Consider the following 14,407-nt stretch of genomic DNA (forward strand, 5'->3'; position numbering starts at 1 on the left):
ACAATAACAGCCTCATGCAAAGCACTCTGGGAACCAGAAATCATCATCAACCTTTTTCGTTTTGTTTCCCAGAATGTTTTGCCTGATGCCGTTCTTTAGTTCTACTCTGTAAAGACAAAGACCTGTAAATGTTAAATGTTCATTTAACTTTGAACAAAATGTTGCCAGCAAATAACATAAATTCAAATCCACGGTAAATTACCGGCAACTCAGCTGCAATTTCTACGGATTTTTTTTACAGTGTAGAGACCGACATTATGACCTACAGTATTATCAACAATAAATAACACACTTCATTAAATTATCAGCATGTTTTGTTTAAAATATTAATGTAGTCACTTTGTGAAGTCCTGTCACAGTTCTGACTTCAGTTTGTGTGAATGTTCATGACTTCTGATTATAGTTTGTTGGTTACTCATTTTTTTAGTCTGATTGTATTTTGCTCATTGGGAGGACAAAGTGAGACAAAGAAATGTAACATAAGATTGTGAATGAACATTTTACATTTGCTTGGAAAATTATTGTTAAGAAATGTTGACTGTTAGATCACAAAGCAGCATTTTCTTCATTGTGTTAAACACATGTGTCACATCAATAAATCTTTTGTAGTGATTTGTTTTTTTCTTATTGATTTCACTTTGGTTTTGTCACATTAAATAATATTTGTGAAACTGTCTGTGAAATCCTGGCAAGTATTGTAATGTTTTACCATTTAGTACAATTTTTCCAACTAAATTTTTTGCTATTCAAATTAAACAGTGATGATTTTTACTAAAAAGAGCTTTGGTGTCCATTTTTCACATAATGGGTTGATACTGATGGATGTGTTGGAAATGTTTTAAATCTAAGGAGGGAGGGTCATTATAGATGAATTCTTAGATGGGTTTAAAATAACATAAAATTCATAAATGTATATTCTTGAGTACTTAAGTCACAAACATTTATGATATGTTTTATTTTTTTATTAGTCCTTACACTGTAAAAAATTGCTGTAATTATGCAGCTGGTTGCCAGTAACTTACTGTAGAAGATAAAGACTGAACATGTTTCTTGTTCATTTAACTTTGTCACGTCACATGAACAAACCAAAGATCTGGGGCCTCATTTATAAAGTGCTGTGTGGAACACATCCTAAATGTGATCTTACTGTCACGAGTGACTATCGGGGCGGAACCAAAGGTTGGAAGAATAGTTCCGCCCGGACCGATTTACCCAAACACCGGCACTTCCGGGTTACCCCGGGCGACGAAATAAGCGGAAACCAGCGACAGGTGAGAGCGTCGGCATGGCGAACGCTGATTGGAGGATTTGGAGGAAGAGGAGGTATATATGGAGCATGTGAAACACAAGTGGGTGTGCATTGTTTGTCCCATTGTTGACGGTTGTTGAAGTGGGCGTTGTGGCAAGTGGTGTTGATGTGGTGAAGTGGACGAAGAGGAATTGAAGAGAGAGGATCTGTTGGAGAAAACGAAGACAGAGGAACTAGTTATGGAAACAGGTTTAGAGGAAAATACATCTTATTCAAGCGATACATGTCCACTTGTATATACTAATCTGCATTGAAGGCCATTACGAAGTACAATCTTTGGCGGAGAGCGTGCACAGTTTGGTGACTTCTTGGGAGATAGCTGGAGGAAAGAGGACAACCCTGAAGGGGAGAAATAACCGTAACAGAACTGTGAGTACCAGTGCCTCATTTATGTTGAAAACTTGGAGTTACAGACAGTCATTATCGTGTGGAGAGTGTGTTGTTGTCTAGTGGCCCTACCGTGGAGACCGAAGTCGGTGGGTGAGCCAATGGATGAGAGGATACCTGGAGCGTTGTGTGGGGACCCGTGTCATCCGTCCAGGGCGCCTGTGACCGCGAGTGTAAACACCTTTTCCCCAGTAAAGTGTATTGACCCAGTGTGGAGGTATGGGCCTTATTTTTTACTACTAGAAGTGTGAAGTGCCGTGTGTGAGTGTGCATTATTGACGTGTGTGTACCTGAAGCATTTGCAGTGCTGTGCCGTGTCTCCTGTCGCTCATACCGTCCCTAGGGCATACCAGTTGCTGTGAGGCACACCATGGAGCTGCTGGGGCGTGCTTATCATCGTGGACGCACCCGCTTATTCCCCCGCCTGCGGGTCCTGGATCTGTATGCTGTGGAAATTAAGGGAAGTAGAAGAATTGTGGAGATACCTACTGTCTATTGTGTACAACCTCGTGCGGGGAGAGAAGCCCAGCCGCCTGTCTCACCAGCGTAGGCCTTGTGTGTTGTCCTCGAGGAAGGAGCAAAGTTGCCGGTTACGGACGTCCTTTTGCAGTTCCATCTGCTCTCGCCACGGACCAAGGTCAGGTGATGTACATCCTTTCGTCACCTATGCTCTAATACTTGCTTGTGTTGTGTCTAGCGTGAGGGAGGAAAAAGTAAAGCTAAGAGTCATACTTACCTGAAGAACCTGTGGAATTAGAACCTAAAGTAAAAGCATACGTACCTGTTCTGTCCTGTTGGCATAGATCTGCACGCCACTGGGTTCCAGAGTCCGAGCTAAGAGCTATATGCCCCTAAACCGCCTTGTCATTACAGAGCTGCCCGCCATTGAGCTGCAGAGCCACGTCAGAGCCCGAGCTAAGAGCCACATGCACCTGAACTGTCCTGAGATTATAGCCGCTGTACGCCATTGAAATACAAAGCTAAGAGCTATATGTGTCTGAACTGCCTTGTCGTTACAGGGGTGTATGCCACTGAACTGCAGAGCCACTCCAGAGCCCGAGCTAAGAATTACATGGTTCCGACCCGTCTTGTACTAACTGAAGTTGTATGCCTTTGAACTGAAGAGCCCGAGCTGAGAGCCATACATGCCTGAACCGTCCAGTCGACCGTCGAGTCATCCCAGAGTAAGTAGGAACCAAACTTGCCTGAGGAAACGCAACCGTTCTGTGACTGCCGAGCCACCCTAGAGTAAACGAAAGTTAACCAGTCGTAGGACAGCTGAAGGAATATCGAGCAGGTAGTTGCCACAAACCCCTTCAATCCTCCAGGAGCCAAGGAGAGCGCCACAGGTAGAAGGACCAAGGAGAGGAACTCCGTCTCCCCGGCCCCCCCTTTTCTTGCTAAGCAGTGCCTGGCCCGGCACTTGGTCCCTTATCCCCAAAGAGTCTGTGGAGGACAGAAGGAGAGGCCCCTTTTAAATTTCCCCTTTGCTCAGAAGCATTTTAAATAATTTAAATAAAATTTGTTTTAACTTACCTGTGTTCGTCTAATTGGTCATTGGGGTGCTTTTGGGGACCTCCTCGGGGTGGAACGCGCCGGAGGGGCATTAAGTAGCCCGCTCCGGCTGGTAACAGTACGATAATTTTTCAAAAATGCATGTGTGATTCATAAAACGAATGTACGCATAGAAAACGCACGTATGCCTCACTTTCAGACATGAAATCTATAAATCGCAAATGAGCTTAAAATTGTGCACAGCTGAACAGTTGCAGATTTCTGCCTTTAAACAATTTCTAATTATTGTCATTGACATATAGGGCACCTGTTAATGTTTAAATCATTTTGAGCAGCAAGAAGCTTATATTTCCAAAAACCTGCAATCGGACAAGTTACCGTCTGATGGGGCGCTAAACACTTTTCCACGTCAAAGACAGTTTTTATAAATATGGCCCTAGGTTTTTGCGTACACACACATTATGATAAAATCTGTGTGTACGCACGTTTAATAAATGAGGCCCCAGATCTCATCGCATCTGCTTGTTGAGGAATTATGAACTAAGAACTGTTTGCAATAGCAATGGACTTTTAATGTATCAGTCACACCTACTTTACACTCTTCAGTGCTTGTAACAGATTATATCTTCACTTTGTCCCACAAAAATCTGTATTGACTTTTCTTCGGGTGGTGTTGTCTGAATATGGCACTTCTTCAGAATTACAGCACAGCTGTGTTGATCTGTATTTTAATTCTGCCTTTGGTTCTTTAACATCTGTTTATTGGGTCTAACTTGAGAAATAAACCTCTTTGCCACTTGAAATCTGCTTAATGTTGGATTTCAACAGAGCACACTTGAGTCTCTGTGAGGTAAACCAGACAAACCTGACTGATGAGATACCAGACACAATGATGTTTCCAACGAACTTATAAAACCATTTCACACAGTTAAAGATCTTAAGTTACATGATATGCTCTGAAACAAGAACATATTTGGAGTCTCTGAAAATGAACTGAATCTCACTCCAGCTGTGGGCTTCACATTGAATCTATCACCACACAAACTGTGTGCAGTCAAAAGTTTGGCACTGAAAGTGAAAACTGTAACTGTCTTAAAAGATATCTGAAGCTAAATAATGAAAATGTCAGATTGCACATAATCTTCTAAAATTTTGACCCATGAAACAGTAAGAATATGACCATCCCACACCTGAAACACCACAAATTCATGTTAAACCTTATAATTAATGAAAGTTTAAAGATTTCAGTCAACACAAACATAGAAAACAAACTCCTGTTTATCAGAATGATGGGAGGAGCTCATAAGTGAAAGTAAAATTAAACAAGTTTCTGCTTGATCCCACAAACTCTCATGATCAGAATTTATTAAGACGCCTTAGACGATTGTGAACAAATTTGTTTGTATTTGTTTGTGTTTAAAAAAAAAAAAATTGTCATGTTTTTGAGAAGTTGTGTTTTGGAGTGATGGAGTTAATTTGTGTGACTCTGATAATTATTATTGGAATCACAGATTCAACAGCAGGTAAATATTCACACATTATAACTATAATATTAACTTTTTGTGGTTAAAACTGTTTACAAGCCCATTGTTACAAACAATGACTGTTAATTTATTTTTCATGAATGGTTTCTTTAATTTTAACACGATGAAACCATACAACACCTCTCTGACAGCAGATTTCAGACCTGTTTTCTGTCTCTTACAGATCAGTTTGCTGTTGTTGGACCTGCAGCTCCTCTCCTCGCTGTATCTGGTGAAGATGTGATTCTGCCCTGTTCTCTCAAACCCAACATCAGTGCTGTAAACATGAGAGTCGAGTGGTTTAGACTTGATCTCAAAGACTCAGTAGTTCATCTCTATGAAGATCATGAAGACAAAAACACAAATCAGCTTCAGTCGTACAGAGGAAGAACTGAAGTGTTTAAAGATGAACTACAGAAAGGAAACACATCACTTAAACTCTCAAGAGTTCAGATCTCTGATGAAGGACTTTATAAGTGTTTTATTGAGTATAAATCCTGGAGTGATGACATCACTGTTGATCTCAGAGTTGAAGGCGAGCAAACCTCCTGTTTTATTGTTCTTGTACTTGTAAGTGATGTTCAGTATTGGGTTAAGTGCATGTTGTCATAATCACAATAAGCCAGAAGAAAACAAGGAAAAAAGTGTAGGAAGAAAGTTATCACTAAATTAATGTTTTTTTTTTTCATTCTTGACGTGTAGCTGTAGGTAGTCCTCCACTCATCACTATAGATGGATTTGATGTTTCTGGTGGACTTCATCTTCAGTGTGAATCTAAAGGTTGGTACCCTGAACCTGAACTTGTGTGGCTGGACAGTGAAGGAGTCACTTTGACATCTGAAACTACAGACAAACAGAGAGAGACAGATGGATTCAGAGTGAAACACATGATCACTGTATATAACAGAGACAGTAAATATCACTGTAGAGTCAAACTGAGACATCACATGATGGAGACTGAGATTATTACATCAAGTAAGTACACAAACACTGATTCTGAGTATGTGGTTTATTTTGTCTGATGATGATTTGATGCAGTAATACATAAAAATATTCATAATTCAAGTGAATATAATCAATGATATTAGATAAAGAGAGTTTTGTTTTACAGGTAAAATGTTTAACCCTTTGAACTCATCAGTGATCTTGATTTCTGTTGGATCTGTGCTCGGTGTGATCGCCGGATTACTGATCGCTGTGTTCATCTATAGACACAGAGGTAACATTCATGTTTGTTTTGTTATATTTATTATAATGTAAGTATTGTATATAGTGTTAGCTAAGGTTAGATTTAAAGAAATGTTGTTTTTGTCAACATTGAACATCTCATCAGTTAGTGGAGTTCAGTGTGAAGTTTTTCAGGTTTAGATTCACTTCATCTTCAACTGAACACACAGTGATTTGAGATTTCACTTCTCATACTGTAGTGCTTAAAAGTCAAGAGTTTATATTTTTTCAGACAGTTTTATGATCTGTGGTGTGTGTTGTAAACTGAACTGCATACAGTAACCTGTAAAGACATCACAGTGTCAAGTGGACAAATCAAATTCAAACCAGAAAATAATCTTTATAAAATAATGTTGGATGTTTGTACGTTAGTTGTTATGCCTGTAGTTGTTAAGAAATAATTATATCAGGTTAATGTTTTTTTTCTTTTCAGAACAACAAAGAAAGAATCAGAGACTAAAGAGTGAAGATCAGAGACTAAAGAGTGAAGATCAGAGACTACAGAGTGAAGATCAGAGACTAAAAAATGGTAATTTTGTCTGTTGGTTATTTATGTTATTAATTTATTGTAAATTGAAAAACAGTTTTGATTCATTAAATATTAATAAATAATCATGTTATAATCACCTGTATTTAATTTAATTTGGCAGTAATCCAGACACATAAGCATTTAGCTTATTATTTATGATAAAATAACATTGATTTGTTGATGTGTTTTATGTCTATATTTAAAACTGTGTTGAACATATTTACAGTGTAGAGTAATAAATGTGTGTGAATTACACTTAACATGAAGTTTAATCAATGACACAAGACTGAAGACAAGAATCACTGTCCAGTGTGAACTTCAAGCTGTATTGTAATTGTATGAATTATATAAAGTTATAAAGAGTATTTCTAACAGTCTTGATGTTCACAGTTCACAATAAGACAAACATCATGATTTAAAGCTGTTTGCTGTCTTAGGTCCTGGACTGTGTGTTGTCATTTACAGTAAACATTTATCAGGAGTTGTGCGGTCATCTGTACTTAACAGAAGAAGATAAAACAGTTTCTGTAGTGACCCATGAGTCCTGATCTCAACCTGACTGAGATACTTTAACATCATCTCAAATAAAATTACATCTCAGTAATATTGATGAACATAAAGAGTTTAATATGTAAAGAGGATCAGTGCAGAAAAATTATTGACTCTTGTGTTGATCTGAAGCTGAAATAATCACTCAATACATGAAACACTCAGTGGATGTTACTGCTGATAAAAGAGAGAAACTCAGTCATTATGATCAAGAGTTCACAAACTTTATCCACCTGCACTGTAAATGTTTACACAAACATCTGTGTGTCTGTTGTGTGATTTAAGTTTAGATGATCAAATCAAATTCTGATAAACATTAAAATCATTCATTAAAACATGACCAAATATTTAAATGTTTATGTTTGTTTATAATTTCATTTTAATGTGTTGTGTTATTTTACTTAATCTGTTTTCTCTTTAACCCTTTAGTACGTGAGAGACTTTCACTGATAGAGAACGGGACAGTAAAAGATTGTGAGTTTATTTTCAACGTCTTTATTAAATGATTCATTATTTGACAAACTTTTCATTAAATGTTTTGATCTTATTCTCAATCTTAAGTATAATTCTGTTATGATCTCTGTTTAACTCTTTACTGTCTGTCTGTTTTTAGTGAAATCACTGTTAAGAAAATATGCAGGTAAGTTAAAGATTGATGACATCATTAAAGTGTTATAGATCTACAGCTGTTAGATGAGACTGTATGTGGTTTACTTGACACATAAATTTGTTTGTTTATCCTCTTTATATTTTTCATCTGTGTTCATTTGTTGTTATATATTGTTCAGATTTGTCTTGTTTTGTTTCAGTTAATTTTCTCTATGCAGTGTGTTTATGTTTGTTTATTTCTCTGTAAAGTGATGTTGTGTTATAGAAAGACACAAACTAATAATATTATTATCATCATTATTACAACATTCATCTGTAAAGCAGAAATCTCAATATTTTAACAGTGAATGTGACTCTGGATCCTGATTCAGCTCATCCAGATCTCATTGTGTCTGATGATGGGAAACAACTGAGATATGAAAAACAATCAGGGACAGTAAAGGATGAAGATCAGAAGTCAAAAAACAGGTTTACTATACGTACATGTGTTCTTGGAAATAAAGGATTCACCTCAGGGTGTTTTTACTATGAGGTGGAGGTGTTAAGTGAGTGGTTTGTGGGTGTGGCCAGAGAATCTGTTAACAGGAAGGGGTGGATGTGGCTGAATACTGAGAATGGATACTGGATGGCTGGTTTGAGAGGAGGAAAGTATCATGCTAGTGAGGGTTCATACGTTTTTCTTTCCCTGAGTGTGGCGCCTCAGAGAGTCGGGGTGTTTGTGGATTATGAGGAGGGTCGAGTCTCTTTTTATGATGTGGAGTCTATGTGTCATATCCACTCTTTTACTGATCAATCTTTTAATGAGAAACTATATCCTGTTGTTTCTTTAGGTTATATAAAATCTGAAAACTCTGCACCATTTATCATCTGTGATCTCTAATGAGATTTGATCTAAGGAATAAAAATTATTTTCCTGAAGTTATTTTTGTAACTTGAAATGGTATTATACACAGGGATGTTTCATGTTTGTGTCATTTTCAGAAAACATGTGATGATGAATGATGATGGTAGTTTTTTGTCCCCTAAGAGAAATTTGTTTTGTGCATACATGTGATGCTGTATAACAAATCAAATACATGAATAACAATCACACAGTCATGTCATTCACACCAGAGTTCATCAGTTTCACGGCCATAAGATCAAAAGGATTATTGTAGTGGTTTATCTTCAACATGTGTGATCTTGTCTGGGAAAACCCAACTAATGTCATTAAATTAATGTCTATAAAACTGCAATGGAAAGATTTGTTGGCTGTTGTGATAAGAAAACTTTCAGATTAATGTTAATAAAACTGAGGAGGTCATCACAGACCCCAGGAGCTCTGTTGTTGTTTGCAGACATTAATCAGGTTTCTTCCTATAAATATTTGGGGGTCCATATTAACTTCAGTGGCATAAACATGTGTCAAGTGTTTAAATACAAGAGGTCAAGAGCGTCTACACTTTTTAAGAAGATTACAATTATTTATAGTGAGCAGTAATGTTATGTATATATTTTATAAAGCTACAATAGAGTTTATTTTGTGATCTGAAATTATTGTCTGGTTTGGGAGTCTAATGTTTAAAATGATAACTCAAATAAATAATCTGCTGTCAGGGGAAATTATTGAAAAACAAAAGCTCAGTTTCTTATAAGATATTTTTACTCTTCACATGTGTTCAACTCTGAGTGATGTGTAAGAGATTTTAGGGTCCTGTTATGTAGACATAATCAATATAAATATTCATTCATTTCACTGTAAAACTGATAATAGACTTGTACAATACCTCATGTCACTAAATGCTGTGTGTTTTATATTTTCTCTTTTTAGTAATGCATTATAATGGGATTGTTTTTTAAGAAACGTGATGCTGATGTATGTGTGATGATAGGATAACATTTGTATGATGTGAGTTTTTGCATCAGACAAACCTGACTAATGAGCTACCAGACATAATACTACTTCTAAGAAACTTATAAAATAATTTAAAGATCTTAATTTACATTGAATGCATATTTACAACTGCCTTGGGGCAAAGATTTAGGAGTTACAGGTGACCCAATCTCAGGTGTAAATATGAACAAAATAATTTTTTTTATTTATCAAAAAAATTACCTTTAGAAGAATAGAGTAACACTTGAGTCATTAGTGGATTACTGTTATTCATATAGTAGTTAATAGAAAGCTAATCTTAAAGTGTAGAGTCGTCTAACCATTCACATGCTATTCACATATGAGCTACTGTAACACCCTCACTGCCTGATGAAGGGAGATATGAATGAATAAAGACACAAGACGCAGCTGCTTCACCATCAGTGTATCTGTATTGTCTGATAATTATTTAAAGAGTTTAATCACATTATTTTCAGATTTTGTGTGCCAATAAACTTTGAATGACAGAAGATTACTTTAAATAAAACCAAAACACAAATGATAAAAATTTACTTACATAAAGCTGTACACTGTCTAAGTTAAACATATCACATATACAGTATATCATGAGTTTTTAGTGAAACATACACATTTTATGCTACACATAGCATAAAGTAGACAGTATAAACAATTAAAATGCTCATTAACATGCTCTCATTGTCCTTTAAACTTCAACAGACTCAGAAAATGTGGACATATATTAAAAGTGATTGTCCCATTTTTAATAATTTTACACAATTGTTGACCTTGTGAAACAATTTATCATCTTTCAAAACAGTCAGCTGCAACTTATAACTCGTAATTATTGAATCATCTATCAAAACAAAAATTATATTGGTAGATTCACTCCATTTCTACACTATTTCTCAAACCGCATGGTCTGATCAGTATGGACAACGCATGCGCTATGGATTGAACTGGGAGCAAAGGTTTTAATATATACTGTATGATAACGAGAGCTTTTTGAACACATTAAATTATGACATTTATATCTTTCACAAGTGTAACGCATAACAAACAAATACGTAATATTGTATATGATGACATTGTACCTGTGGATATGAGATGGGAACGATTTTTAAGCAATATTATCAAAACACTCACAGCGCTCTCAAAGGTGAAACATTTTGGCTCTAGACGTGTTTGTAAATCTTAGTTTACTAAGTTGTAAGGGTTTTGTCTTGTCATGTTCATGTCTTTTTATTTGGAAGTCCTTGTTTTATGCTCATGTCTTTAAATATTAGCCCTCTTTACCATTGTCTCTGGTCGGTTATTGTTAATGTAAAGTGTATTTGCCATGTCTGTTTTCTTGCATTGTCTTGCCATGTCACGGATTCTTGTTTATACTTCTTTGTTTCATTAAATTCACTTTCTGCAATTAGATCCTTTCTCTTTTCATGTCTTGGATTACACACATTTTTTTACATATTTGTAAATTTTTCTTCTTAACTTGATCATGTATCCATACTTTTTTAATCAATTGAAACCCTGCTGATTTTGATTAATACACCACAAAACTACAACTATAAGAGCAGAAGCAGATAAATGAACAAGAATTCAAAATTTTTAAACATTTATGTGTATTAAAATATAATTTGTGACAGTTCAGAGAGAAAGACAAACGTGAAACAGGCAATGTATAGTAAGAATGCAAATACAACGTGATGACGTCACTGTTATGCTAATGACGTGATGATGTAATCTAGCCGCATTTAGCGACTTTCCAAGCAAGCTTTAGCTACTTTCTATTGAAAATAGTTGGCAACACTGAATGAACGTTATCGTTACTGACATTAAAATGCGGCGCGTTACTAAAATTGATCTTACTGTAGTGATTTTCAGCCGCGTATGCTCACTCTCTCAGCCAAACACTGTTTTTCTCTTGTGTGTGTTGTGATAAACATAACGGATGATGATTGGCTTAATTTCCATTGGTAGCCAACCAGAGGCAGAGTTCACAAAAAGGCCCGCCCACATGCGCAGTCCAAGTCAGAGGAGCGAGCAGCAGTGTTAATAAGTCTGAGCAACTGGGTCACTTTGTCGCTAGATTTAGCAACTTTCTATCACTTTAGCGACTTTATAGGACAAATCTAGCTATCTTTTCTGGCATGGTTGGAGACTTTTGTAGACTGACATGAAAATACGCGTCGTTTTGTTTTCTCAACGTGCAGCACTGCGGTCAAGCCAGCCGCCACTCCGAAAAAGACAGTCAAACTAGCCCCCCGTTTTTTTTCTGTGTGCACATAAATTAGACATTACGGTAAACGCATGAGAGGAATGATTTCAAAATAAAAGTTTCTCACTTAATCTGCTGATATTTCTGTTGCATTATGTGTCTGTTTTAAGTCATTGCTAGGGTATTATGGGTGGTTGCTAGGCTGTTTCTCTTGCATTCTGTGTGGTTGCTAGAGTTCTATAAGTGGTTGCTAGGCTGTTTCTTTTGGATTCGGTTTGGTTGTTAGGCAGTTTATGTTGCATTATGTGTCTGTTTTAAGTAATTGCTAGGGTATTATGGGTGGTTGGTAGGCTGTTTCTCTTGCATTCTGTGTGCTTGCTAGGGTTCTATAAATGGTTGCTAAGCTGTTTCTGTTGCATTATGTGTCTGTTTTAAGTAATTGCTAGGGTATTATGAGTGGTTGCTAGGCTGTTTCTCTTGCATTCTGTGTGGTTGCTAGAGTTCTATAAGTGGTTGCTAGGCTGTTTCTTTTGGATTCTGTTTGGTTGTTAGGCAGTTTATGTTGCATTATGTGTCTGTTTTAAGTAATTGCTAGGGTATTATGGGTGGTTGCTAGGCTGTTTCTCTTGCATTCTGTGTGCTTGCTAGGGTTCTATAAGTGGTTGCTAGGCTGTTTCTTTTGGATTCTGTTTGGTTGTTAGGCAGTTTATGTTGCATTATGTGTCTGTTTTAAGTAATTGCTAGGGTATTATGGGTGGTTGCTAGGCTGTTTCTGTCAGGATTTGCACTCGGACGAGAGAAAAACAGGAGAGTGGATCCAAATGCAGTTGAATTTAATGAACAAAAACTCAGGTCTGTTACAAAAACACACACGACTTCACTCGGGGCAAACCATGACGTATACACAATGAACTATGACACACAGGTGAACAGGAAGTGAATACATAGCAATGACCAATGGTGAGACAAGAACAACAATCAACTAATGCAAGACACATGCAAGACACATGTGGGTAATAAGAGATAAAGTCAATGAGTCCAAGGTAACAGATGACGGGGGTGGAATCACAAACAAGACAAGGCAGCAAGGCATATGACCATACAAGAACCAAATAAAGAAACAATAAACAAAGAGACTGCAGACACAACCCCAACAGTACCCCCCCTTAAAGGACGGCTACCAGACGGACCAAGGCAAAAAATGGAAAAAAACAACAGTCCAGGTGGGAGGTGGAGTAGAGACGGAACGGGGGAGGGATGGAGGGTCAAAAACAATAATGGCAGCAGCCACAACTGTGGCCACGGCGGGGCCGGCAGAGCAGAAAGCCACGGCGGGGCCGCACGCTGAACCAAATACCAGAGCTGTGCTGGCGACCAGGGTGGTGCTGCAGGCAGATCCAGAGACCATAAGAAAGGTGGTGGCCAGGGTGGCGCTGAGGACCGCAGTGAGCCAAGTGGCACAGGAACCCAGGGTGGCGCCGATGACAGCGGCGCTCTAGACCCGTAAATCAGGACAGAAAGGCGAGAGACTGGCAAAACCAGGAAAATAGGACATAAGGCAGAGAGTTCACAGTTTGTCATCTTAGGCAGTTCACTGGGCAGCACACTAGGCAGTTCACTGGGCAGCACACTAGGCAGTTCACTGGGCAGCACACTAGGCAGTTCACTGGGCAGCACACTAGGCAGTTCACTGGGCAGCACACTAGGCAGTTCACTTGGCAGCACACTAGGCAGTTCACTGGGCAGCACACTAGGCAGTTCACTGGGCAGCACACTAGGCAGTTCACTGGGCAGCACACTAGGCAGTTCACTGGGCAGCACAGAAACAGTCATTTTGGGTGAGGGAGCCATTTTGATCTTAGGTGCAGGTGTAAATAGGGCACCTTTAACCATGGGTGTAATGGTGAAAATGGCTTTCTGGAAAACCGGGGCAGGAATGACTGTAGGAAGCTCAAAAACCGGCGTAGACAATATAACAGCCGTCTCAGGAACAGAGACAGACGTGATGGTGGCCATCTTGACAGTGGAGACAGGCGAAAGCACAGAGCTAGGGAGAGGGGCATCTACACTGGAAACGGGCTGCTCGGGCATGGTCCTTCTTCTCCGTCGATTGCGCGCGGATTTCGCGACCCCCGGCTCGAGAGACGCAATCGCTTCCGGTGCAGGCGTGGAGTTTCCCCGAGAGAAAGGCGTTCGTCGGATGACCAGTTTGGAACCCCTCCACGGGCTCTCGGCAGCGAGGGGTGTGGAAACGGCTCTCCCGACATCAGCTGTAGACCCATACAAGAGGCGGTCGTACCACATGGTGTCCGAAGTGCCGACGAGTAGCTCAGTCCTGGGCGCTACCAGCCTCCTTCCTCCTCCCCATTTCTTCTGTGAAACGGGAGGACCAAAACAATAAGTCCCTCTCGCGGGACTCGCGAGTGTTCCACCAACTGCTGGATCCTTTTTTGGACGGTTCATTCTGTCGGGATTTGCGCTCGGACGAGAGAAGACACAGGAGAATGGATCCATTTGCAGTTGAATTTAATGAACAAAACTCAGGTCAGTTACAAAAAACAAACACGATATATCACACGGGGCAAATCACGACATATACACAATGAACCGTGACAAACAAGTGAACAGAAAGTGAATATATACATAGCAATGACCAATGGTAAGACAGGAA

At 38.6% G+C, this 14,407-nt stretch overlaps 2 protein-coding genes across 2 annotated transcripts in view; both read left to right on the forward strand.

Moving 5' to 3' along the window:
• The first annotated feature begins 4,564 nt into the window (after positions 1-4,564).
• On the forward strand, positions 4,565-5,383 carry LOC141351191 (myelin-oligodendrocyte glycoprotein-like). Its single transcript, XM_073857755.1, has 2 exons — positions 4,565-4,734; positions 4,919-5,383. The coding sequence occupies exons 1-2, from the start codon at positions 4,677-4,679 to the stop codon at positions 5,344-5,346; spliced, it is 486 nt and encodes a 161-aa protein (XP_073713856.1). The 5' UTR covers positions 4,565-4,676; the 3' UTR covers positions 5,347-5,383.
• A 49-nt stretch (positions 5,384-5,432) lies between these two features.
• LOC129436679 (butyrophilin subfamily 3 member A3-like) overlaps positions 5,433-14,407 on the forward strand; it is a gene marked incomplete at its 5' end in the record, with an annotated part of 52,755 nt that continues 43,780 nt past the window's right edge. The window contains 5 exons of the mRNA XM_073856696.1: positions 5,433-5,709; positions 5,846-5,953; positions 6,395-6,490; positions 7,469-7,513; positions 7,653-7,679. Coding sequence (XP_073712797.1) covers positions 5,433-5,709; positions 5,846-5,953; positions 6,395-6,490; positions 7,469-7,513; positions 7,653-7,679 — 553 coding nt within the window. The remainder of the gene's footprint in view (positions 5,710-5,845; positions 5,954-6,394; positions 6,491-7,468; positions 7,514-7,652; positions 7,680-14,407) is intronic.

Source organism: Misgurnus anguillicaudatus, chromosome 19 (genome assembly GCF_027580225.2).
Source record: "Misgurnus anguillicaudatus chromosome 19, ASM2758022v2, whole genome shotgun sequence".
Lineage (NCBI taxonomy): Eukaryota > Metazoa > Chordata > Actinopteri > Cypriniformes > Cobitidae > Misgurnus > Misgurnus anguillicaudatus.